We start from the raw sequence: 25,674 nt of genomic DNA on the forward strand, positions 1-25,674 counted from the left end.
TACTAAGAATTTATCTGTATGACTTTATCCTGTCTTTTAGAATTGAACTGAGAATATCCTTTGTTAGCTTTAGCAAAGTCTTGCCTGTCGACTGACATAGTTTATGCGTGGGAAAACAGATTGGAGTTTCTACCACAACAGATTCTTTCTGCAGAGGGTTAGGTCACATTTTTACATAGCTTTTATATTAGATACCAAATAAGAAAATTGTGTTGAAAGAAAAGGTAAGAAAAAGAATGTAAAACAATACCATATTTTGTTAGGGGTCATTTTCTTTTCTTTTGGTCAGCAACCTTAAGTAATTATAGTTTCTAGCAGAATTTTAGAAAAATATATTTTGAAGAATACTAACTGGGTACCAAAGCTCATGTTTTCTTTGCGTGTAAAAATCTAATGAGAAGAGGTTTTCATTTTCATAATTTGAGTCATAGTTTTTTTTGCATATTTATGTTTAATACAATAAATCCATATAAACAAAAGCATGTGTTGACTGATATTACATTTTCATTTTGCAAATATTAAATAATAGGGAAAACATTAAGTTTATAATGAAACTGATTCTTTCCTTGGGTTCATGAGGGTACAAGAAGGGCTCTCCTGTGAGACTAAGAAAATATTTCCTGTAATCACCTCTTAAACTTATCCTTCCCACTACTGAAATATATACATTTGTTGTAATATACTATATAAAAGGGGAACCTAAGGAGAAAACTTACACATTTTCCTAAGGTCAGTGAATCACAGAACATAAATATTTCTGGTTTATAATAAATGCACACTAACAAATCATCTCTAATGATTAATTAAGAGGTCAGTTTCATAGAAAATGTGTGTGGCAATTTTGATTTTGAAATATATGGTATGGTCCCATAACAACAGTGTAATAAAACATAAAAATTATTCAGTTTTTAAATTGGACAGAAGAATTTCTGGTAAGGTAGAAATAAGTACATATATGTCTGGAAAAGGAGGTATAAAACACTGTGGTATCTATTTCTACTGACGCAAATATGCTTTTTCAGTCAGCTATACTTCTCTTCCACTAACAATGAACTACAACCAAACTGAAAAATAATATTACTTGTTTTTCTCTACTGCAGCTACTAAGAGTAGACAGAATAACAAAATCACAGAACCATAAGAAAACTTAGGAGACAATCCCATGTAGACTGGCAACTATAGGAATGTGCATATGTAAACTCTCTCATATAACTACCTTTATATTTTCTGGAAGGTGTCCATAACTAGACATCCACAATCTTTTCTGGCAACTCATTCCAGCCTTTGGTTCCTGGACACTCCTTCAAAAATCACTTTCCCCTTCCTCCAATAACTATCATGTGCTATATTTTGTCCCCAGAACTTGCTATAAGGTGAAATTGTGTATTCATTGTTTGCTTTTTGTTGATGGTCTTCCTCAAAAAATACATTTTTCTGATTGTAGTTGACTCTTAACAGTTACTCATTAAAATTATGTTAAGTAAATAGAAGGAAGTTAAGATGTTAGGAAGAAGGAAGAACAAAATGTTCTACTTTCTGTCTAGCTGAAATACCTTCTATTTTTAATTAAGCCTATCTCTTGTTTTTCAGTAGTTGATAGATAAGGTAACAACAATACCACCTTCTCCAACAAAAATCCCTCCATGTACTTGAAAAAACTATTTAGGACAGTTAAGCAGGCAATAAATCTGACTTTATCCTTAATTTCTTTTAGAGGAAACAATGGAAAATATATAAATAAACAAGATAAAACAAAGCTCTAACTGATGATGACAGAGAACTAAGAATTATTAGTTTCAAAAAGTTTGAAATCTATCTGCTTAAGAGATGATTTTAAATATGTAAGAAGTCAAAATACAAATTTTTTAAAAGGAGAGGAAAAATCATTAGATGGAGAAAATGGTTACATGGTGAACCATGACAGAGAATATAGAGTGCTGGTGGTGTGGGGGTAGCTAAGTACAACATAAGTTTCAGATAATACTCAAGTTACCTGGACTGTCACTGATATTCACCCTTATGTATCCCAGTTCTTAGCTATCTAAATTCCAAATATTAGTTTTGCAGAGTGCATCACTTTGCAAGACCTGGATTCTTTTAAAAGGATATTTGATAGCGTAGTGGTGTTTATTACAAAAACATATTTACTTAGACTATTCCAGCCCAAGCAATAAGTGGAAATTTCTTCTCCTCAATATATGTGTTTATTGATGGGTAAGAAGCAGGTCCAAGAATGATTTTGGATGAAAGAACATGACAAAGTTCAATCATCTGAACCAGAAATAAAATCACAATCCTGAGCAATGTAGTTTTCTCATCATTAACCAAGAGATGCATTCTCCTCTTTGCTTTGCTCTATATTTTCATTATTATGACAGTAATATGAACATATTGGAACACTATTCTAAGTAAACATTTGAACGATTTTACTGTTAGTCTTTCATGTGTTGTATTTATTTGATAAGAAAAAAAATATCTGTAAAAACAGACATGGAGAAAATGAAGGGCACTTATATATTAAAGTGGGCAAAAAAGAGTACAATCACAGTCCCTTTGTCCTCGTATAAAGTTGCTGATAATTTCACTTATAAGATCGGAGGTAATAAAAAGAGGTATTTTCTTTTAGGAAAAAAAAGTTCAAAACCTAACCCACCTAGCCTGTGGGTAACATTTTCAAAATATTCTAAATTTGTAACAACTAAAATTGGATATAAAAGACTTTTGAATATGATGTCAAAATGGCATTTTTAAAGCTTAAGGAGGAGGATATGACAGAGGCAGAATCATAACAAGTCGGCTTTGGTAATGCTAAGGCCAGTCTCATGTTGAAAAGATGTTACTATACGTGGAGTGGATGGGAATCCAAACGGGATGTGATTTGGTAGTGGTAATAATGAAGGGCCTGGGTATGGTGATGAAGATGGAAAGATTTTTCTAAGATGTTGCCTCTATACTCTTTCATGCTTTGTTAACTAATGAGAAAAAAATTCATTTCATTGGTTTCAAATTTGAGAGTGACTTCAAAGCTTCCAAGATGGTTATTCATTCATTCATGCACCACATATTTTATTGAGCTCCTATGTGCCACAATCTACTGAGCTAGGTGTTAAGGATAAAATGATGAATATTTAAGTACTTTTGTTTTCCTTATGTACAAAATGTACATTTGAGTTTCTCTCCCTGTGTCTCTCACAGAGTTGGTTTGGGATTCAAGGAAGATAGTATAACACACATGTAACAGGTAATAATATATAATAATAATGATAGTAATACTGTATTTAAAGAAGTAAAATGTTAGATTTAGAGAGTTTTTTTTTTACTAGCATGAGTTTGGTACAGGATAACAGAGGATAAGCATAGTTAAAGGTGGGATTGATGACTCTTCCATTAAGAGAGGGAAACAACACTAAACTGTAAGAAGAGAGACAATGGGAAAAAGCTTCCTTTACAGTTTTGCTCGGTGCCAACTCCTTTTATGCCAGAGCCTGGAACAATTTTGAGTGACATTATTTGCCATAAGGTTTTAATTCAGTGTTTCTTAGACTTCAATCAGTCATTTATCAACTTCACTAGCAGTTTTTGCCAGGCCCATTTATAACTTTTATTAACATTTAATGAATATTTTCCTTGAAATCAATGATTTGTTAAATATCAAGTATTGTGAATCCTTTTTAAAATGCAAAGTTTACATCATTCTTTTAAAAAGGAAATCAGCACCACCTTCTATAATAAAAGGGAGACATAAAACTCAGTAAAATTAAAACAAAATCATTTTAATTAATTTGAGGTTGATGCTATTATTGCCTTACCAGGGTCTTGAGACCAAGTCTGAAGAGTTTGCTCCTTCTTTGCTAAGAGGGGTAATTATTAAGTGCTAAAAAAGTATAGATAAGCTAGTACAAAACTGAGAATTTCATTTTGAGATACAAGGTGAGAAAAATATTTAAAAAGTGAAAGAGGATAAACTCTCTTACTCAGTGATATATATTATTTAATGGTATCTCCTATACCAGCTACATTGGGCTCCAAAATCACTGCAGATGGTGACTGCAGCCATGAAATTAAAAGATGCTTGCTCCTTGGAAGAAAACTTATGACTAACCTAGACGCCATATTAAAAAGCAGAGACATTACTTTGCCAACAATGGTTCGTCTAGTCAAGGCTATGGTTTTTCCAGTAGTCATGTACGGATATGAGAGTTGGACTATAAAGATAGCTGAGTGCCAAAGAATTGATGCTTTTGAACTGTGGTGTTGGAGAAGACTCTTGAGAGTCCCTTGGACTGCAAGGAGATCCAACCAGTCAATCCTAAAGGAAATCAATCCTGAATATTCATTGGAAGGACTGATGCTGAAGCTGAAACTCCAGTACTTTGGCCACCTGATGTGAAGAACTGACTCATTGGAAAAAACCCTGATGCTGGGAAAGATTGAAGGTGGGAGGAGAAGGGGACAACAGAGGATGAGATGGCTGGATGGCATCACTGACTCGATGGACATGAGTTTGAGAAAGCTTCGGGAGTTAGTGATAGACAGGGAAGCCTGGAGTGCTGCAGTCCACAGGGTTGCAAAGAGTCTGACATGACTGAGCAAGTGAACTGAACAGATACCAGCTAAATGTCTTGCAGAGGTCAAAATCTTATAATGTAAAAGCACTGGTATAGCTAGTCTGAATTGCAGAACTTTAGACCTAGATACACCTCTCTTCCCTCTTGACTCCATTTCAATAGAATGATCAATTACACAGTTGTAAAGCATTTTGTAAGAAAGTTTGGGTTTTTGCTTTTTCTGTATACTGAATATTCAAACTGCTGTTCATTCCACCATAGGGATCATTATGAGTATTTAGAAAGTAGGATAAGGAGGACTTTAAGAGGTTTAAGAATTTATTCAGAACCAAGCTTAGCACACCCTCACCATACATGCTGGGGGAGGAGGCAAACTTCTAAATATGCTAGCAATGTCTTGCACAAGAACATGTGGTAAATTAGTGGGCAGAGCAAAATGATCTCTAGGGACTTGCTCTTAAGTTTCCTGACCAGAAGATCATAGTCTTTTCTCACAGATAAGAAACCTCAAGCCTCAAACCAATGAAACATAACTTCGAGAATGGCCCCATAGGACTTACCTCCTGTTAGCATGAGGGCACATTTGCACATGCAGTTGTCATTATCAGCATCTTTAGTGCTGAAATCAGCACCGTGTAAGATCAGGCTGCTCTGTTTTCCTGCTGTCCCCGTGTGACCCTTCAAATACAACCTGAAGTTAAAAAAAAAAAAAAAAAAAAAAAAAAAGATAAGTCATTCAATAGAATAATAGAACCCAGAAGACTGGTTTGTTGAATGTTTGGCTTTTTCATAATTTTCTCCCTTCTCTGAACTCAGCCTTCCAACAAACTGTTTTATAATACCAAAGCTCTCTGAAGAAAAGAAAGAGAGAGAAGGGGGTAGGAGGAAAAAAGAAGGAAGGGAGGGAAGCAGACTCCACTTTACAGACAAGTAAAATTCTCTACCTGTGGGTAGAGAAGTCAAGTGGGCGTTAGGAAGCATCACTACGAACAAAACTAGAGGAGGTAATGGAATTCCAGTTGAGCCATTTCAAACACTAAAAGATGATGCTGTTAAAGTGCTGCACTCAACTGTCAGCAAATCTGGAAAAGTCAGCAGGGGCCGCAGGACTGGAAAAGGTCAGTTTTTATTCTGATCCCAAAGAAAGGCAATGCCAAAGAATGTTCAAACTACCACACAATTGTACTCATTTCACATGCTAGCAAAGTAATACTCAAAATTCTCCAAGCCAGGCTTCAAGGCTGGCTGTACATGAATTGTGAACTTCCGGATGTTCAAGCTGGATTTAGAAAAGGCAGAGGAGCCGGAGATCAACGGCCATCATCTGTTGGATCTTCGAAAAAGCAAGAGAGTTCCAGAAAAACATTTACTTCTGCTTTATTGACTACACAAAAGCCTTTGACTGTGTGGATCACTACAAACTGTGGAAAATTCTGAAAGAGTTGGGAATACTAGACTCTCTTACCTGCCTCCTGAGAAATCTGTATGTAGGTCAAGAAGAAATAGTTAGAACTAGACATGGAACAACAGACTGGTTCCAAATAGGAAAAGGAGTACATCAAGGCTGTATATTGTCACCCTGCTTATTTAACTTATATGCAGAGTACATCATGAGAAACGCTGGGCTGGAGGAAGCACAAGCTGGAATCAAGACTGCCAGGAGAAATATCAATAACCTCAGATATGCAGACGACACCACCCTTATGGCAGAAAGTGAAGAAGAACTAAAGAGCCTCTTGATGAAAGTGAAAGAGCAGATTGAGAAAGTTGACTTAAAACTCAACATTCAGAAAATTAAGATCATGGCATCCAGTCCCATCACTTCATGGCAAATAGATGGGGAAACAATGGAAACAGTGACAGACTTTATTGTTTTGGGCTCCAAAATCACTGCAGATGGTGACTGCAGCCACAAAATTAAAAGACACTTGCTCTTTGGAAGAAAAGCTACGACCAACCTAGACAGCATATTAAAAAGCAGAGACATTACTTTGCCAACAAAAGTCCATCTAGTCAAAGCTATGGTTTTTCCAGTAGTCATGTATGGATGTGAGAGTTGGATTATAAAGAAAGCTGAGCACTGAAGAATTGATGCTTTTGAACTGTGGTGTTGGAGAAGACTCTTGAGAGTCCCTTGGACAGCAAGGAGATCCAACCAGTTTATCCTAAAGGAGATCAGTCCCGGGTGTTCATTGGAAGGACTGATGTTGAAGCTGAAACTCTAATACTTTGGCCACCTGATAAAAAGAACTGACTCACTGGAAAAGACCCTGATGGTGAGAAAGATTGAAGGCGGGAGAAGAAGGGAACAGAGGATGAAATGGTTGGATGGCATCACCGACTTGATGGACATGAATTTGAGCAAGCTCTGGGAGTTGGTGATGGACAGGGAAGCCTGGCTTGCTGCAGTCCATGGGGTCGCAAAGAGTCAGATACGACTGAGAGACTGAACTGAACTGAAAATTCTCTACAGCTTGTGTGCTTGATGTTTGTTTTACTATGTATACTCAAACTTCTATGGTTCTGATAATGCAAGATCTACTAAAGGAAAATGGATTTATTTTTATTACTGCCAGTATTAATCTCTAAACAAAACACCACATAGAGTGTTGCTACAGCTTATATCATTCTGTTAATATTTAATATTGATGATGTGCTAAAGGATACTTACTCTGTGACAAGCACTCTGTTAAATGCTTTCCCGGGGTTATTTAACTTTTATAGTAAATCTGTGATTCAGGTATCAACATACCAGTTTTTCATTCTAAGCTCAAAGAGGCTTATGGCAATTGTTGACTATAAAATCCAAGTTCTTATTAATCATAATCCACTAAACAAATATTTGTTGAGCACATACTATGTATCAAAAATTGTTCTCAGCATTTAAGATATATCAGCAAATAAAACAAATGGAACATCATCATGCCCTGAGGGACCTACATTCTGGTGGTATACCTAAATTTAACTTCAAAACCCCAACTGTTTAACCTCAAATATGGCATTCTTCAACACCCTGCTTTACTCTCTAGTAACATTTCTCATATAAAATTTACATTAACCTAGATCATGGATTCTCCAACAGTTGCCCATACATCAAATCATCTGGTCTTCTGTGAAAAAGACCTACTCACTAGACTGAAGAATGTATGGTTTCAACTCGCACCTCAGATTATTCTTGCACACTGTCCAAGGAGAACATTTTGAAGAATATTTGTCTAGAATTCAAAAACTAGTGAACAAAGCACAATAGTTGCCTAATGTAGTTCCCTGACATCTGCTCATTTCCTATCGACGCGACATGCTGCTTTCATATACCTCTGGGTACTTTTGAGCAAATGCAAACTTGCTCAGCTCCTTCAGGACTCAAAATAGTTAAGGTTGTCAGTAGCCTCTGTTTGATATTCAAAGTCTTCTCTGATTGAGACCTTCCCCTCTCTCTAACTCTACCTAATATCCCTCTGTTCTCATTCATCAAAATCATCTAGCAATACTCCTTTCAAATCCATGTATGTATGTTACCACTTTTGTGCCTGAGTCTCATTTATGAATCTTCTCCACCCACAGTACAGATAATGGGTGATTAAATCTCTGTATGAATGAGATGCTACTAGGACTAAGACCACCTCTGAACAAAATTTTACATTATTATTAAACAGATAATAAACATCAGTTAATATTTTGAAGATACATATGTAAATATATTTTCCATATAAATATGATGTGTTTGCACCTAAGGACATGTACTGTCCCATTATTATTTTGTAAGAGTGTTATATTTTTAGCAAGTAACAGTACCATTGTATGACTATGCCAAAACAGTTTACAAATACATTCTGCAGAGACTTTTCAGCAAGAGCAAAACGTACAACTGAACTCACTTCAAGTTTCCGTTGTTTCAATAATTAATAGAACCTGTAGTTAACAGAACATTGAAGGAAGCTTCTAATGTTGAATTATCACATAAAAGCTTACATTTTAAAACTCTGGAGACAGTCAAGCTAAAAGTTACTCATATCACAAAATTGTAGAATTTCCAACTGGGAATTTGCATTTTACATTGTAGGCAGCCCATGTGGAGGTGGGTTTCACCAGGGGAAAGCAAGGTGAGAGGTTACCAAGGGGAGTCCTAGGAACATGTTACCTGAGTGAATTCACCAGACCTTCAAGATATGGTCTGAAGTTTTAAATTGATCACTTTCTCAGCCTCTCAGAGGCAGACGCACAACTTGAAAAACTGAGGGAGACTTATGTCAGGTCTCCATTTACAGTCAAAATAGGGGGCCCAGTCTCATGTTCTCCTTAGAGGGAGTTTCACACAGAAAGCCAAATTATAATCAGAAAGTTGCTTGGTTGGGGAACACAGAATCGGAGTCTGGGGAGAAGGATGAATGACTTCAAAATTAAGTAGCTGTGACTCTGCTGGCCTGAAATCTCCCTCTCCACTGGGAGTGGGTAAATTTAGCCCACAGGCGCTCTTGGATGAGTGATGCTAATTCCCACTCTGATTCTTGGATTCTCTGTAATTTGTGATGACGTTCCTTCTTATTGGTTTAAGGTAAGTCAATACCATTTTCCCTGCAGTAGCTTTAAGCTCACTAATGGCGATAGACTTTCCAGGACACAGTGATTTTCTACACTGTATTTTGTGGATAAGTGAGCACAAATGTTAAGTTGATAGTAGCTGAGTGACTGGATGCACTGAACATAATTTATACTTTTATGTGTGCCTGTACTAAGTTGCTTCAGTAGTGTCCAACTCTTTGCGATCACATGGACTGTAGCCCACAAGGCTCCTCTCTCCATGAGATTCTCCAGGCAAGAATACAAGAGTGGGTTGCCATGCCCTCCTCCAGGGGAATCTTCCAAGGGATCAAATCTGTGCCTCTTATGTCTCCTGCATTGGCAGATGGGTTCTTTACCTCTAGCACCACTTGGGAAGCTCTAATACTTTTATGTGAGGGTTGTAATTTAAGCCTCATCATTTGCAAGGGTTTCTTTGTGTTACCAAGGCAATGGGAATGCACAATTAGAAATTTGGGAAGTAGAGAAAAGCAAAAAGAATTACTCTTGACATTATGGTTTACATACACTTAGTCTTTTCCTTGTTTTTTTCCTCTCCAAATAGAAAATATTATTTATATCTAATGAAGGAGACACAGGTTCCATCTCCAGGTCAGGAAGATTTCCTGGAGGAGGGTATGGCAACCCATTTAAGTATTCTTGCCTGAAGAATCCCATTCTCAGAGGTGCCTGGCGGGCTACAGTCCATAGAGTTGCAAAATGCTGGATATGACTAAAGTGAATGAGCACGCATGCATACATGTAATACCTGATTATATTCTATAAACATTTTTGAACAGTGGGAGTAAAGTTTCTGCCCACAGGCTCATCTCAACTACACTTCAGAAGTAATTGCTTATGTCAATTTTGTACCCTTTCAAGTTCCTTCTCATACAAACACAAATGAAAATAAAATAATGTCTTTTAACAACACATTTTTCACATATGGTTTTATGACTATGTTTCCATACCACCACATATTCTTCTTCAACATCATTTGGAAGCTATCCTATGAGTATATCATGAATTGTCACAAGTTTAAGAGTGTCTTTATATATCTCTAAACATATATGCAAGTATATATGTTAAGGTTAGAATAAATTGTAGAATAAACATCTACGATGTTGTTTTGTTATGACCTGCACCAGCATGGAGCTCATCAACAATGGATGTTAGGATCTATGGGTAAAAGGAGACATTTTTCTAGATCCACTTAATCAAGACTTGAAGGTCACTCTTATAGTCCTGTTAGCTCTTCTTTGTATTACTGATAAAAATCTTACAACTGGTCTCAATGTCTTGAGCCCTGATCCTTCCCCTTCTCCTTAAAATCATTCTCCATGTGGCTCATGCAAAACATGCCTCTCATTGTAATTCCTCTGCTCTGATTAAAATCCCTCAGTTGTTCTCCCAACACATGAAAGATACAGTCCAAGTTTCTTATTGTGGTTTATAAGGACTTTGAAGATCTAGCCCTCCTCTACTTTCTCCCACACCACCCCCACACGTCCCATCTCTTATTTCATGCACACATACATAATGCTCCAGGACTACCAAACACTTGTTCCCTCAAAGCATCATATTCTCATTTCTCTCTCCTCTCTTCCTGGAAGGCCTAGAATTTCTAGCTGCTGAATCCCTACTCATCTTTGAAGATTCATTTCAAGTATAATCTCAAAGAACATCAGATGTATACCTTTATGATGAAACTTACTGTGCTATATTTTAGTTGCCTTTTCTTAACTTGACTTCTCTCATAATAAATTGTAAGCTCCTTGAGGCATAAGATGTATCTGATGTGTCTTACATAACTGAATCACCAGAATCTAGAATAAACAGTGTCTGATACGGAAGGAAAGCTCAATATTTACTGAATAAAGAAATTATGAATGTGAAATAATGATTTGTATAATTAATTTTCAGTAGGCTGAAGGTAGTAAGTAAAATCAAATTCAAATAAAAATAGCTCTAATAACTAAAATATGCCTGGCCCATATTTTCAGAAAGACAGCTTTTGCATCTTATTTAGCCAGGTACTCAAAATCCCATTTCCTTGTCAACCAACTGAATAATTTAAAAATACACACACACGTACAGTTCTCTTGATCTTTCCAATTCTATTTTTGTTCTCATTTTCTCAGAGACTCCAGGGTATGAAAACATGTCTGATATATTATGCAGGTAGAATAAAGGAAGAGAACTTATGTCTCGCTTCTCATTAGTTCTTATGTATTATTGAATGACTCATTTGTATTGTGTGCATAGCCAACTGATATCAGAGAACATTCAAAATATAAAAATGCTTATGGTAAATTCTTTAGCTAAAATTATTTCAAAAACAAAAAGCCAAATAAAGTGCAAAATATTTTCTTAAGGGCCTGCCCAGTCTAGGGATCTTGAAAACAAGAAGCAGAAGCACAGGGAAGTCCCAAGATAGTGCAATGAAAATAGTGGGACATACTGGCTGCAATGATTTAAAAGTAGAAGTGAGGGGTTGGCAAAATAGGGGTAGACAGTCAAAAAGTAAGAACTTCCAGTTACAAAATAAACAAATGTTGGGGATGCAATATATGGTATGGTGATTATAGTTAATAATACTGTATTGTATATTAACAAGTTGCTAGGAGAATATATCTTAAAAGTTTTCATCTGAGGGAGAAGGTGAGGGTGGGACGTTCTGGGAGAATAGCATTGAAACATGTATATTATCATATGTGAAACAGAACACCATTCCATGTTCAATGCATGAGACAAGGGCTCAGGGCCGGGGCAATGGGATGACCCAGAGGGATGGGATGGGGAGGGAAGTGGGTGGGGGGTCCAGGAAGGGGAACACATGTAAACCCATGGCTGATTCATGTCAATGTATGGCAAAAACTATTACAATATTGTAAAGTAATTAGCCCCCAACTAAAATAAATAAATTTATAAAAAAAAAAAAGTTTTCATCTCAAGAAAACAAATTTTAACTATGTATGGTGATGGGTGTTAACCAGGCTTATTGTGATGATTATTTTGCAATATATACATATAGGCATGTATTAAATCATTTTGCGTACACCTGAAACTAATATAATGTTATATGCCAATTATATCTCAGTAAAACAGAAGAGACCAATATTTTGAGGAACAGTGGATTTTTCACCATACAAGTCTGAGCAGAACTTATAATTTATACACAGGAGTATTCATCCCCTCTATGTTTATATCCTTAACATGTTGCAGGGGCCTGCTTATATGCTTCTAAGCAAGAGTTGTTCTCTTGCACTACGAAATAGAGATGGCATTTCTTAAAAATAATTTTTTCAACACTCTTTTAAGATATTTACAAATGAGGACAAGTGTGCTTCTATAGAATCCCACAAGGATTCTAGGAGTAACAGCTTAATCAAGGATAGGTCCTCTTCACAGTTAAGGGGCTCATTCATTCTTAGCAGTTATTTAGCTAGCACAGAATAGCAATTATTAACCCAACACTAACAATCATAGTTGGTTATTTGATAGGGACAGACTAAGTGCTGGCCATTCACTAATGCCAAGTATTTTTTCTAGTTAGATAAGAAAACTTATTTGAATTGAGCCTCAGACAGAATATTTATGTGGTTCTTTTTATTAGAGGTTCTGGTTAATTTCTAAAAGCTTTATGTATAATTAACTATCCATGACTTTCGACTTTCTCTATTCTGCTAATGGAATGTCACTTTTCAAAAGAAAAGTCAATATACAGAAGGGCCAAAGTCAGCCTTGCTTCTGACTCTGCTGAAAAGGACTGAAACTGTGAGTCACTGGAGAGAACGCTTCCCCCAAAATAACACTATGAGAATCCTGGACGTTTATTTCTTGTGTTCAGCCAATGTAGATGTGGCTTACATGAAGGATGATGTGTTAGGAGATAAAAAGCAAATGTTATTTCAGAGCAAAGAATTTGGCTTAGGAACCAAAGTATGAAGGATGCTAAAACAACAACAACCAACAAAAAATAACAGTAGTACAAAACCCCCAAAGAACACCACTAGTTGTGACCAAAAAGGCAGCCACAAAATAAAATCATGGCATTTATCCTTTTAAACCCATTTTCCCTAATTAAGGAAAAAAAAATATGAGTACCAATTGGTCAGTGACTGTAAAGAATGTCAGTATTTTTATTTTTTCAATTAGCATCTGAAGGGAAAATGAAACATTCATACTGAAATCAGTCATGATTTTCTAGTCATTCTTGATGAAAATATAGTTATACTTTTTCTTTCGCTTATAGAAGTTTCAATAACCAGAAAGACTAAATCATATTTCCTAATGAATGTAGGACAATAGTGTGTTCTATTATGGAGAAGTAGGTTTCAAAATATACAGCTCTGTCATATAAGTGATTCTATAATTTTCTTTTCTTTAAAATAAGCAGCCCAATACCATGCATCCAGTTTCTCACCAATTTTGTCTATCTAAGGGACTGTTATACCTCTCACATTTTTACATCTTCACTGTACTGGGGGTGGGACAAGGGGAGGGTCTCTTTCATTATCCAAGGCAGTGGGAGTTCTATGTATGACAAATTGAAGTTTGGCCTCAGCTCCCTCAAACAGTAGACAGACTCTTAGATATCTGAACTTTAAGGTCTTACGTACTGACAAGCTGAGCAGATTTTTCTTTTGGCTCTGAGTTCTCTCCCTGCCACCATATGGAACTAGTTTGTCTTTTTCATAATCACTTGAAGAAAATGCAAAATAACCCCCACAGTTCTCTTTCAGAGCCTGGTAGCAATGACTCAATTTGACAGAGTTTCCCAACACTGTTATGTCTTCTGGTTGCTGCTCCAGGGCTGTCTCTGCTTTAACCACCCTCCCTGCCTTGCCCCCACCCTACTGAAAGGGCTGGGCACCAGCAAAGAGTGATACCAGAACATGTCTTTTAGCACTGAGTTTAAATGATATAGGTAATGTCTTTTGCTGAAAGTAAAGACAATATTTCTCTTGTCAATCTATATAGAGAGAAACCAGTGTTTGCCTTAGTGTAGACTTCTAGCAAGATTAAGCATTTATTTGGTGTCATGAAGAGGTCATAGAGAGGTATACAATGATTAGTATTGTATGAAAGAAGGTAAGGGAAAAAATCAAAAGATGCTAAAGTGTTCAAAAAGTTTAATGGAAAAAATTAGCTTTCGACGCTATGGAGGACATGGACTTTGCAGGAGGGATGAGGAGGATATTTTCAATAAAAGGGGTGTGAAATTCATAGCATAATTAAAGTGAAGGAATTTAAGTTCAAAAAAGGTAAGATATAAAGGGGACTCATCAGTCCTTTGAATCTGTTGGGAATGTCAAATGAACTTATTCAGATACTAAGCACTTAAGATAGATTTTTATTCCTTTTTTCATTTCTATTAGTATTTGAAGCTGAAAATTACTTGTTTTGTTTTCATAAAATGGCCTTTTTGTTAAGTATAAAGTTCTACAGTGGGAATTACTAAGGCTGGAAGTCTTGAGATAAAGACAAGAATATAAATTTTATCTTAGCACAAGGAAGACTTGGGCTCTATATTAGCCTTTCCTAATATAGTAAAATTATCTCTAGTTAAACAATGTTTTCTTTCTCTTTTCAAAATAGCATCATCAAGATAAACATTTTATTCTCTTTAAATAAAGAGATTGTGCAGGATTCTGCAAGCATATCTTGGGCTTATAAATGACCAGAACTTTACTGAACTGATTCTTTGCTCCCAAGTCTAAAATCAACCATCTTTCAAGACAAAATATTACGCGGGAAGCCTTTTCTCTTCTTTCTCCTAATTGCCATTGCACAGATAGGTTGCTTCCCCTGTGGCATATCTCATTTTGCCTATTGTAGTATTTCTCTTTATATATGTGCCTTTTCTTCCTCATCAGACTGTTAAGCATTTGATGAGAAGACTTCCTGTCTTAGCCATCTTTGTAAACTCCATATATGATTTACATGATAGGTATTAACAAATATTTATTGAGTCAATCACGAATTAAGAATTCAAACTGTGAAGATTTACTTATCACAAGAGATTGTTTATATGTAGTAACATTTTAACTTCAATAACACAATTATGTTTTACAGTTCAAATGCCATGGGCTTTTTTCTTCCTGATTTGAAATTTGTCCAATATTAATGATCTAATGGTCTGCTTAAATATTATTGGGACAATGTTTTAATAAGGATGGAATTAGTTTGTGTCTGCCACCAGAAACTTGAAGAAACAGCTCATGGAATAAACTATTAAAGCCAATACGAGAAATGAGAACATCAAGTTTGACAAAGGGATGTATAGCTATACATGAGTTCCATTCTGTTGCCTAATTCCCTCTGGAACATAGATATTCATTTTAAAGGTGTGTTTCAAAAGCTTTGTCTTCTTTGTTAGAGGATAGAGGTCTTTCCAACACTGAATCTAGGACTGCAATCTCTGTTGGAGCAGACAGTATTAAATGTGTCATTATGTGCAACACTATTTTTCCTATGCTAGAGACATATTCTGTTACTCTACTGTCCATAGGTGAATGGATTATGTACTTATTTGCAATAGCCTGTAAATGAATATGTGTGAAGATAGGAAAATATATGAAGTAAAGTTGGTGCATTTATGAAAAAGAGTGAACATACGCCTATGACAGAGAGTTGTGTGACAATGACTGATGTTCACAGTTATGAAGGAGATCCAATCAATCCATCCTAAAGGAGATCAATCCTGGGTGTTCATTGGAAGGACTGATGTTGAAGCTGAAACTCCAATACTTTGGCCACCTCATGCGAAGAGTTGACTCATTGGAAAAGACCCTAATGCTGGGTAGGATTGGGGGCAAGAGGAGAAGGGGACGACAGAGGATGAGATGGTTGGATGGCATCACCGACTCAATGGACATGGGTTTGGATAGACTCTGGGAGTTGGTGATGGACAGAGAGGCCTGGCATGCTGCAGTTCATGGGGTCATAAAGAGTTGGACACGACTGAGTGACTGAACTGAACTGAACTGAAGTAGAAGGAAAAATTCATATGAAGTTTCAAAAGAAAAGAGAATATGGGTAGGAAGATTGAAAGATCTAATAACATATGGTTGGAAAATTAAAAATTAAGGACAAGATAGAGATTGAGAGATACTTAAAGATATAAAGATCAACAAGATATAGGTGGTTTGGTACAGAGTAAGTATGAATGAAGAAAATAATTGATAATAAAGTCGTTAACTAAAATTTTTCCGTCTTTCATCTCCCCACTGCCCACAAAAAATAAATATATAAAACATTAGCTTCTGAAGAGTAGGACTGCATTATGTACATTTGCATATGAGTGTCTATAGACCTCAAGAGATAACAGAACAGAGTTGGGAGCTTAATTGTCTGGGTATGCAATGTAGCTCTTATCCTTTCTGATCCTCAGTTGCCTCCTCTGTAAAATGACTCTAATAATAGTAGTGTCCTTCTAATACTGTTGTGACAAATAAATGAAGTAATACATATAAAGGGGCTTCCCCAGCGGCAAAGTGGAAAAGAGTCTGCCTGCCAACGCAGGAGGTGCAAGAGATGCGGGTTTGATCCCTGGGTTGGGAAGATTCCCTGGAGAAGGATATGGCAATCCACTCAAGTATTCTTGCCTGCAAAATTTCATAGACAGAGGAGCCTGGCAGGCTATAGTCCATGGGGTTGTGAAGAGTCGGATGCAACTGAGAAACTGAGCTCAATATATATAAGAGTCTTGAAAAGATTGTTGCATGTAGAGTATATCAATATTAATAAAAAATTAAACAAAGAAACCAAACTTCCCTAACCAATAACTATAAACAACAGAGAAGCACAATAAACATGAGCTACACAAAAAAGTCTAAATTAAACAAACAAAATGTATATGACATTGATACATATGCATAAGTATACTGAGAGTGACAAAAATAGTGAGATAGACATGTGGCTAAATAAGACATATATGTAGGCAATAAGCTGGAGAAATAAAAGGTCAGAAAAGGCCAGTTTTCTCAAATTAATAGAACCCATTTCCTTTGAAAGTTCTTCTCATTTTTATATAGAGCAAGTAGAATACTAAGCACAAAGAACAAGAAAGCAGAGTCGCTTTGATGACTACCTAAGTTAAGGTCTACATCATTTTGAACCCAGATGCCTGAATAATAATCCTTTAATTCAAAGGTCCATCTAGTCAAGGCTATGGTTTTTCCAGTGGTCATGTATGGATATGAGAGCTGGACAGTGAAGAAAGCTGAGCACCAAAGAATTGATGCTTTTGAACTGTGGTGTTGGAGAAGACTCTTGAGAGTTCCTTGGACTACAAGGAGATCCAACCAGTCCATCCTAAAGGAGATCAGTCCTGGGTGTTCATTGGAAGGACTGATGTTGAAGCTGAAACTCCAATACTTTGGCCACCTGATGCAAAGAGCTGACTCATTGGAAAAGACCCTGATGGTGGGAAAGATTGAAGGCAGGAGGAAAAAGCGGCAACAGAGGATGAGATGGTTGGATGGCATCACTGACTCAATGGACATGGGTTTGGGTAGACTCTGGCAGTTGGTGAGAGACAGGGAGGCCTGGCATGCTGCGGTTCATGGGGTCGCAAAGAGTCAGACATGACTGAGCGACTGAACTGAACTGAATTCAAATGTTTACTCTTTAATAAATTAAAATTATAATCTTTTGAGAATCCTATGTTTTTCTTGCAAGTGTGCTTTATTGGATAAATCCAGTATATACATTTTTTCCTTTCTTTACTCATAATTGATACTTGGAAAAATCCCTGAAAATATCACCCATTCCAACCTATACTTTAATTTTCATTTCTACTTTCTGAAATCTTCCTTCATGACACTGTCTTTTTTAATTGGCATTATCTGTTCTCAAATGGGACTGTATCATTGGTAAATCACCAGAATTTGTGTAGTGTATTAGTTCAGTTCAGTTCAGTCGCTCAGTCATGTCTAATTCTTTGCAACCCCTTGGTGTATAGTAATGGCATTAGTGTATTAACCTACCATTATTTAAGAAGGAGTATCTTATTTGCTTCTTAAGCCTCAGATGTCCTGATGCAGATATGTAATTTTATACATATCTTTAACATGTTCAGTGGAAGATGTGCAAGTGTGAAAAATGCCTGAGATAGCAAGGGTCATTGGAATCTGTGCTGTGATTAAGAAAGAAACATTTCCAGAATTATAGGAAACTTCAGCCCCAAATAATGAGAAACTTCAGAGAAGCCAGTTTCATTTATTCCCTGATTCTATTATGATTGCTTAATACGGTGTTAGTTTTCATTATACATATTTAAACTGTACACTCATTTTTCATCTAAGTTTTGACAACATATATTTTTAATGTCCCTTTCTTGACTTCAGTTCAGTTCAGTCGTTCAGTCGTGTCTGACTCTTTGTGACCCCATGGGGGTCCAGCATCAGGGTCTTTTCCAATGAGTCAGTTCTTCACGTCAGGTAGCCAAGTATTGGAGCTTCAGATTCAGAATCAGTCCTTCCAATAAATATTCAGGACTGATTTCCTTTAGGATTGATTGGTTTGATCTCCTTGCTGTCCAAGGGACTCTCAAGAGTCCTCTCAAACACCACAGTTCAAAAGCATCAATTCTTTGGCCCTCAGCTTTCTTTATGGTCCAACTCTCAAATCCATACATGGCTACTGGAAAAACCATAACTTTGACTAAGATGGGCCTTTGTTGGCAAAACAACGTCCCTGCTTTTTAATATGCTGTCTAGGTTGGTCATAACTTTTCTTCCAAGGAGCAAGCTTCTTTTAATTTCATGGCTTCAGTTGCCATCTGCAGTGATTTTGGAGCCCAAGAAGATAAAATCTGTCACTGTTTCCATTGTTTCCCCATCTATTTGCCATGAAGTGATGGGACCACATGCCATGATCTTACTTTTCTGAATGTTGAGCTTTAAGCCAACTTTTTCATTCTCCTCTTTCACTTTCATCAAGAGGCTCTTTAGTTCTTCTTCACTTTCTGCCATAAGGGTGGTGTCATCTGCATATCTGAGGTTATTGATATTTCTCCTGGCAATCTTGATTCCAGCTTGTGCTTCCTTCAGCCCAGTGTTTCTCATGATTTACTCTGCATATAAGTTAAATAAGCAGGGTGACAATATATAGCCTTGTCGTACTCCTTTTCCTATTTGGAACCAGTCCATTGTTCCATGTTTGGTTCTAACTGTTGCTTCTTGATTTGCATACAGATTTCTCAGGAAGCATGTAAGGTGGTCTGGCATTCCCATCATTTTAAGAATTTTCCACAGTTTGTTGTGATCCACAAGATCAAAGGCATTAGCATAGTCAGTGAAGCAGAATTAGATGTTCTTCTGGAATTCTCTTGCTTTTTCTATGATGCAACAGATGTTGGCAATTTGATGTCTGATTCCTGCCTTTTCTAAATCCAGCTTGAATATTTGGAAGTTCTTGGTTCATGTATTGTTGAAGCCTCATTTGGAGAGTTCTTGACTTACAAATGTTAATATAATGTAGAACTTTGATAAAAATGAGTTGATCAGTTTTTTCTCAGTTAGATGATTGCATTTGTTGAAAATTCATGATAAATTCTTTCTCCATTAAAAACAAAATGGTAAACTCACACTCTGTTATCTCTGAGTGCTTTTGCACAGTGCTGACAGAGTACACTCTATTCTGTACATGTGAAAAATGTATTTTCCTGAAAGCTGTAACAATGAAATCACATTTCCCAAAGTTCAGAAATACATACTATATCAATTCTCTGTTTTTAGTTCTAAAGAAAAATAATGTTCTTCTAGTATTCCTCCCTTTTCTAAGGATTCATTAAAAAAAATGAGTGCCAAGTGAATTACATGGCACTGAGACCCCTGTAAAGAACATAAACAGTTCCTTACACTTATTTCAATTTCATTGGCATCATGTGTGGCTGACAGATTTAGTTCTGAGTGAGTGGCTCACTGACCAGACCTCTTCTGGTGCCTAGACGACCAGGCCAACAGCCATCTCAGAGAGTTTATGGCTTCGCTTTTTTACCAAAAATTAAGCCAGGACCTTGTAAAACTTATGACTGAAATTGGTCCTTTTTTTTTTTAGTATAAACAAGTTCAAGGGAGGTAGTTTTGTTCTCATTTTTATATCTGTCTAAAGAGCAGCAAGAAACTTTCTTTCCAGCATTCCCTAGGGGAATACAGAGGAGAAGGAAAGGGTGTGTAGAATGCTGAAAACCATTGAGTGACACTGTCTGAGGATTTTTGCAAAGAGAAAATATGTTCTCTTGTACTTGGACAATGTGTTTCTGTAAGTTCTGCAAATAAGGCCTCAGCATGTATAAGTAGATTGTTCTGTTGACCAAAATCATCAGTATACTTATTTCTCTCCACAATTAATGTAATATAGAGTCCATTTCTTTATCATGTAATATGGTCTTCATTTTCTGTAGTACAGCAAACCTCAACACATAAGATACTTGCTTTTGTCTAACTAAGGCAGGCTTTCTCCCACTTCTGGGTCTTTGCCCGCATTGCTCCTTCTGGCTACAATCTCAAGACTTTCCTCCTTCTGCCAACATCCTCCATACAAGCTTTGTGGACACTTATTCTTCACAAACAACCAAAAATTTCCTCTAGGAAGCTTTTCCCGGTCCCCTTCAATCTCCTCCATGTACCCCATCCATCCTGAACCTCAGCCAAGTTGACCTCTTTTGTTTAGTGCCCAACTTAGCTTAATTCCAAGCGTTCTTACTATGAAGCTGAATCACACATAAATGCAAGCAAAATCTGCACTTGTTCCTTTATTCTAGGGAGAAGATGCATAGCTCTAGCAAAAATTTTAAAAGATCTATAGTTCCTTGATCAAAAGCCAAAACAGTACAAAACAAATATACCAAATGGGCATGTTGAAATATACTGCAGCTGAAACTTTTAAGTCAACTAACCCATGTTTTCTTCCTTCTCTTCATCTATTAATTCCACAAGACCAGCAGGGATGATGTTTCCTTTCAGTGTCTTTAAAGTATTGATTCTGCCAGCATCACCTGGGTATACTTGGTAGGCTTGAGATACATAGGTTCTATCCCAGGATCAGAATCTCTGGATGTGAGATTCAGAATATCTACACTTTAGATAAACATCTTAGTTGACTATATGAATACTCAAATTTTGCAAAGAACTGAGTAGTACCAGTGCCAAGGAAATAATAGCAACATGGTAAATGTTTGGTGGGTGACCAGCTGACTGAATAAATGAATGAATGCAGATTCTGATTTCCAAAGAATTGTAACAACTATTAAGAGAGTAATTTTAGTGAAGTTATGTAAATTAAAGCAAAACCACATTCACTTAAGAGAAAAAACAAAATAATTATCAATATTGGGCTGCTAAATATATTATAATTATTATTTATTAACAAGCCAAGAAAATATTGACTTACTATCTCTAATTGTCAGCATATGATCTAGGTTAGGAGACATTAAAGAAGCATATCATATTCAAATGTAATTCTTCTCCTAAGAAAGAATACTAGGTATATTTTAAACATCAGATTATAAATAGGTACAAACTATTCATTTGCTCTTTAACACATCCATTATTTTTAAAGCACAGTTAATTAAAATAATTATTTTATAACAATGTTGTGACACCAGTTGTTTATATAATGACTTCTGATCTTCAGATCTGGAAAATTCTCTTTAGAATTGATCATAAGCACACATGAGGAGAATGAAGTGTTTTTCATTTGCAGTCTAACAATGAATAAGACTAAAATTATTCTTTCTCCAGGTATTTAGCTGAGTTTCTGGGGCAAGTAATAAAACAGCACTTTTGATTCTTTAGGGCTTTCCTGGTGGCTAAGAGGGTAAAGCATCTGCTCACAATGCGGGAAACCTAGGTTCGATCCCTGAGTTGGGAAGATCCCCTGGAGAAGAAAATGGCAACTCACTCCAGTATTCTTGCCTGGAGAATCCCATGGATGGAGGAGCCTGGGAGACCACAGTCCATGGGGTTTCAAAGAGTCAGACATGACTGAGCGACTTCCCTTTCTTTTTCTTTCTTTCTTGATTCTTTCAATAGAGAATGAGCAGAACAGTGTAAGCATTTGTATGTTAGTATCAAAAGAGACGTATCTAAGCATCCTGCAAATATCTGGCATGAAGTAAATGCTCAAATAAAGGGCTTTCCTGCTGGCTCAGAGGGCAAAGAATCTGTAGGAGATCTGGGTTGGGAATATGCCCTGGAGAAGGGAATGACTGACTACCCACTACAGTATTCTTGCCTGGAGAATTCCATGGACAGAGGAGCCTGGTGGGCTACAGTCCATGGGGTAGCAGAGTTGGACACAACTGAGCCACTACCACTTTCACTTTGGGCTTCCCCTGTGGCTCAGTGGTAAAAGAATCTGCCTGCAATGAAGGAGACATAGCACAAGCCATGAATTCAATCCCTGGGCTGGGAAGATCCCCTGGAGAAGGGAATGGCTAACCACTCCACTAACACTGCATTATTCTTTTTTTTAATTTTTTTACTTTACAATATTGTATTGGTTTTGCCATACATTGACATGAATCTGCCATGGGTGTACATGTGGTCTCCTTCCAGAACCCCCCTCCCACCTCCCTTCCCATTCCATCCCTCTGGGTCATCCCGGTGCACCAGCCCCAAGCACCCTGTATCATGCATCGAACCTGGACTGGTGATTTGTTTCACATATGATAATTTACATGCTTCAGTGGCATTCTCCCATATCATCCCGCCCTCACCCTCACCCATAGAGTCTAAAAGACTCTTCTATATATATATATCTGTGTCTCTTTTGCTCTCTCACATACAGGGTTATCTTTACCAACTTTCTAAATTCCATATATACGCATTAGTACACTGTATTGGTGTTCTTCCTTCCTGCTTACTTCACTCTGTATAACAGGATCCAGTTTCATCCACCTCATTAGAACTGATTCAAATGTATTCTTTTTAATGGCTGAGTAATACTCTATTGTGTATATGTACCACAGCTTCCTTATCCATTCGTCTGCTGATGGACATCTAGGTTGCTTCCATGTCCTGGCTATTATAAACAGTGCTGCGATGAACATTGGGGTACACGTGTCTCTTTCAATTCTGGTTTCCTCGGTGTGTATGCCCAGCAGTGGGATTTCTGGGTCATATGGCAATTCTATTTCCAGTTTTTTAAGGAATCTCCACACTGTTCTCCATAGTGGCTGTACTAGTTTGCATTCCCATCAACAGTGTAAGAGGGTTCCCTTTTCTCCACACCCTCTCCAGCAGTTATTGCTTGTAGACTTTTGGATAGCAGCCATCCTGACTGGCGTGAAATGGTACCTCATTGTGGTTTTGATTTGCATTTCTCTGATAATGAGTGATGTTGAGCATCTTTTCATGTGTTTGTTAGCCATCTGTATGTCTTCTTTGGAGAAATGTCTGTTTAGTTCTTTGGCCCACTTTTTGATTAGGTTATTTTTCTGGAATTGAGCTGCATGAGCTGCTTGTATATTTTTGAGATTAACTGTTTGTCCGTTGCTTCATTTGCTATTATTTTCTCCCATTCTGAAGACTGTCTTTTCACCTTGCTTATAGTTTCCTTTGTTGTGCAGAAGCTTTTAATTTTAATTAGGTCCCATTTGTTTATTTTTGCTTTTATTTCCAATATTCTGGAAGGTGGGTCATAGAGGATCCTGCTATGATTTATGTTGGAGAGTGTTTTGCCTATGTTTTCCTCCAGGAGTTTTATAGTTTCTGGTCTTACATTTAGATCTTTAATTCATTTTGAGTTTATTTTTGTGTATGGTGTTAGAAAGTGTTCTAGTTTCATTCTTTTACAAGTGGTTGACCAGTTTTCCCAGCACCACTCGTTAAAGAGATTGTCTTTTCTCCATTGTGTATTCTTGCCTCCTTTGTCAAAGATAAGGTGTCCATAGGTGCATGGATTTATCTCTGGGCTTTCTATTTTGTTCCATTGGTCTATATTTCTGTCTTTGTGCCAGTACCATACTGTCTTGATGACTCTGGCTTTGTAGTAGAGACTGAAGTCAGGCAGGTTGATTCCTCCAGTTCCATTCTTCTTTCTCAAGATTGCTTTGGTTATTTGAGGTTTTTTGTATTTCCATACAAACTGTGAAATTATTTGTTCTAGTTCTCTGAAAAATACCATTGGTAGCTTGATAGGGATTGCATTGAATCTATAGATTGCTTTGGGTAGTATACTCATTTTCACTATATTGATTCTTCTAATCCATGAACACAGTATATTTCTCCATCTATTTGTGTCCTCTTTGATTTCTTTCACCAGTGTTTTATAGTTTTCTATATATAGGTCTTTTATTTTTTTAGGTAGATATATTCCTAAGTATTTTATTCTTTTCATTGTGATGGTGAATGGAATTGTTTCCTAAATTTCTCTTTCTGTTTTCTCATTGTTAGTGTATAGGAATGCAAGGGATTTCTGTGTGTTGATTTTATATCCAGCAACTTTACTATATTCATTGATTAGCTCTAGTAATTTTCTGGTGGAGTCTTTAGGGTTTTCTATGTAGAGGATCATGTCATCTGCAAACAGTGAGAGTTTTACTTCTTCTTTTCCAATCTGGATTCCTTTTATTTATTTTTCAGCTCTGATTGCTGTGGCCAAAACTTCCAAAACTATGTTGAATAGTAGTGGTGAGAGTGGGCACCCTTGTCTTATTCCTGACTTTAGGGGAAATTCTTTCAATTTTTCACCATAGAGGATAATGTTTGCTGTGGGTTTGTCATATATAGCTTTTATTATGTTGAGGTATGTTCCTTCTATTCCTGCTTTTTGGAGGGTTTTTATCATAAATGGATGTTGAATTTTGTCAAAGGCTTTCTCTGCATCTATTGAAATAATCATATGGTTTTTATTTTTCAATTTGTTAATGTGGTAACACTCCATTATTCTTGCCTGGAAAATCCCATGGACAGAGGCGCCTGGGGAGCTCATTCTATGGGTTTGCATAGTTGGACATGACTTAAAAACTAAACACAAACAAGTGTTCAATTAATATTAGTTAGAGTTAATTGTTATGATTATACTATCAGCACAGAATTTATAGTTGAGCATTTAATGTTCATATATACCTGTTTAGTTGCTAAGTTGTGTCCGACTCTTTTGAGACCCCATGGACTGTATCCCCCCAGGCTCCTTTGTCCATGGGAATTCCAAGGAAAGGATACCGGAGTTAAGTTGCTATTTCCTTCTCCAGGGGATCTTCCCACCAGGGATCAAACCCACGTCTCCTGCACTGGCAGTTGGGTTATTTACCACTGAACCATCAGGGAAGCTTCATGGGTAACTACTTATGGTTGAAATGAGTAACTATTTAAGGTTCTCAAAAATAAATAAATCATCTACAGAGAAAAAGCATTGTATTAGTTACAGGGTAGTCAATATTTTATATTGTCATTTTCATCAGTTAAAAGCTTTTTACTAAAAAAATATAACTAAATCTCATACTTTCTAATAAGTTCACAGTTATTTACCTGTGATTTCTAAAAAACAAACAAACAAAAAATCGGTTTACTCACCTAGTGGCAGCTATCAA

The 25,674-nt window shown here is 36.7% G+C and overlaps 1 protein-coding gene across 7 annotated transcripts in view; it reads right to left on the reverse strand.

The window, feature by feature from the left end:
- Nucleotides 1-25,674, reverse strand: part of ANGPT1 (angiopoietin 1) — a 797,336-nt gene that overhangs the window by 371,011 nt on the left and 400,651 nt on the right. For all 7 annotated transcript variants that reach the window (XR_014056675.1, XM_081500438.1, XM_081500436.1 and 4 more), the window contains one exon: nt 5,129-5,259. Coding sequence is in view for 6 of the 7 variants with exons in the window: in XM_081500438.1 (XP_081356564.1) it covers nt 5,129-5,259 (131 nt within the window). In the remaining variant the exon portion in view is untranslated. The remainder of the gene's footprint in view (nt 1-5,128; nt 5,260-25,674) is intronic.

The sequence above is a fragment of the Giraffa tippelskirchi genome, chromosome 6 (assembly GCF_054371585.1).
Source record: "Giraffa tippelskirchi isolate mGirTip1 chromosome 6, T2T-mGirTip1v1.2.pri, whole genome shotgun sequence".
Taxonomy (NCBI): Eukaryota; Metazoa; Chordata; class Mammalia; order Artiodactyla; family Giraffidae; genus Giraffa; species Giraffa tippelskirchi.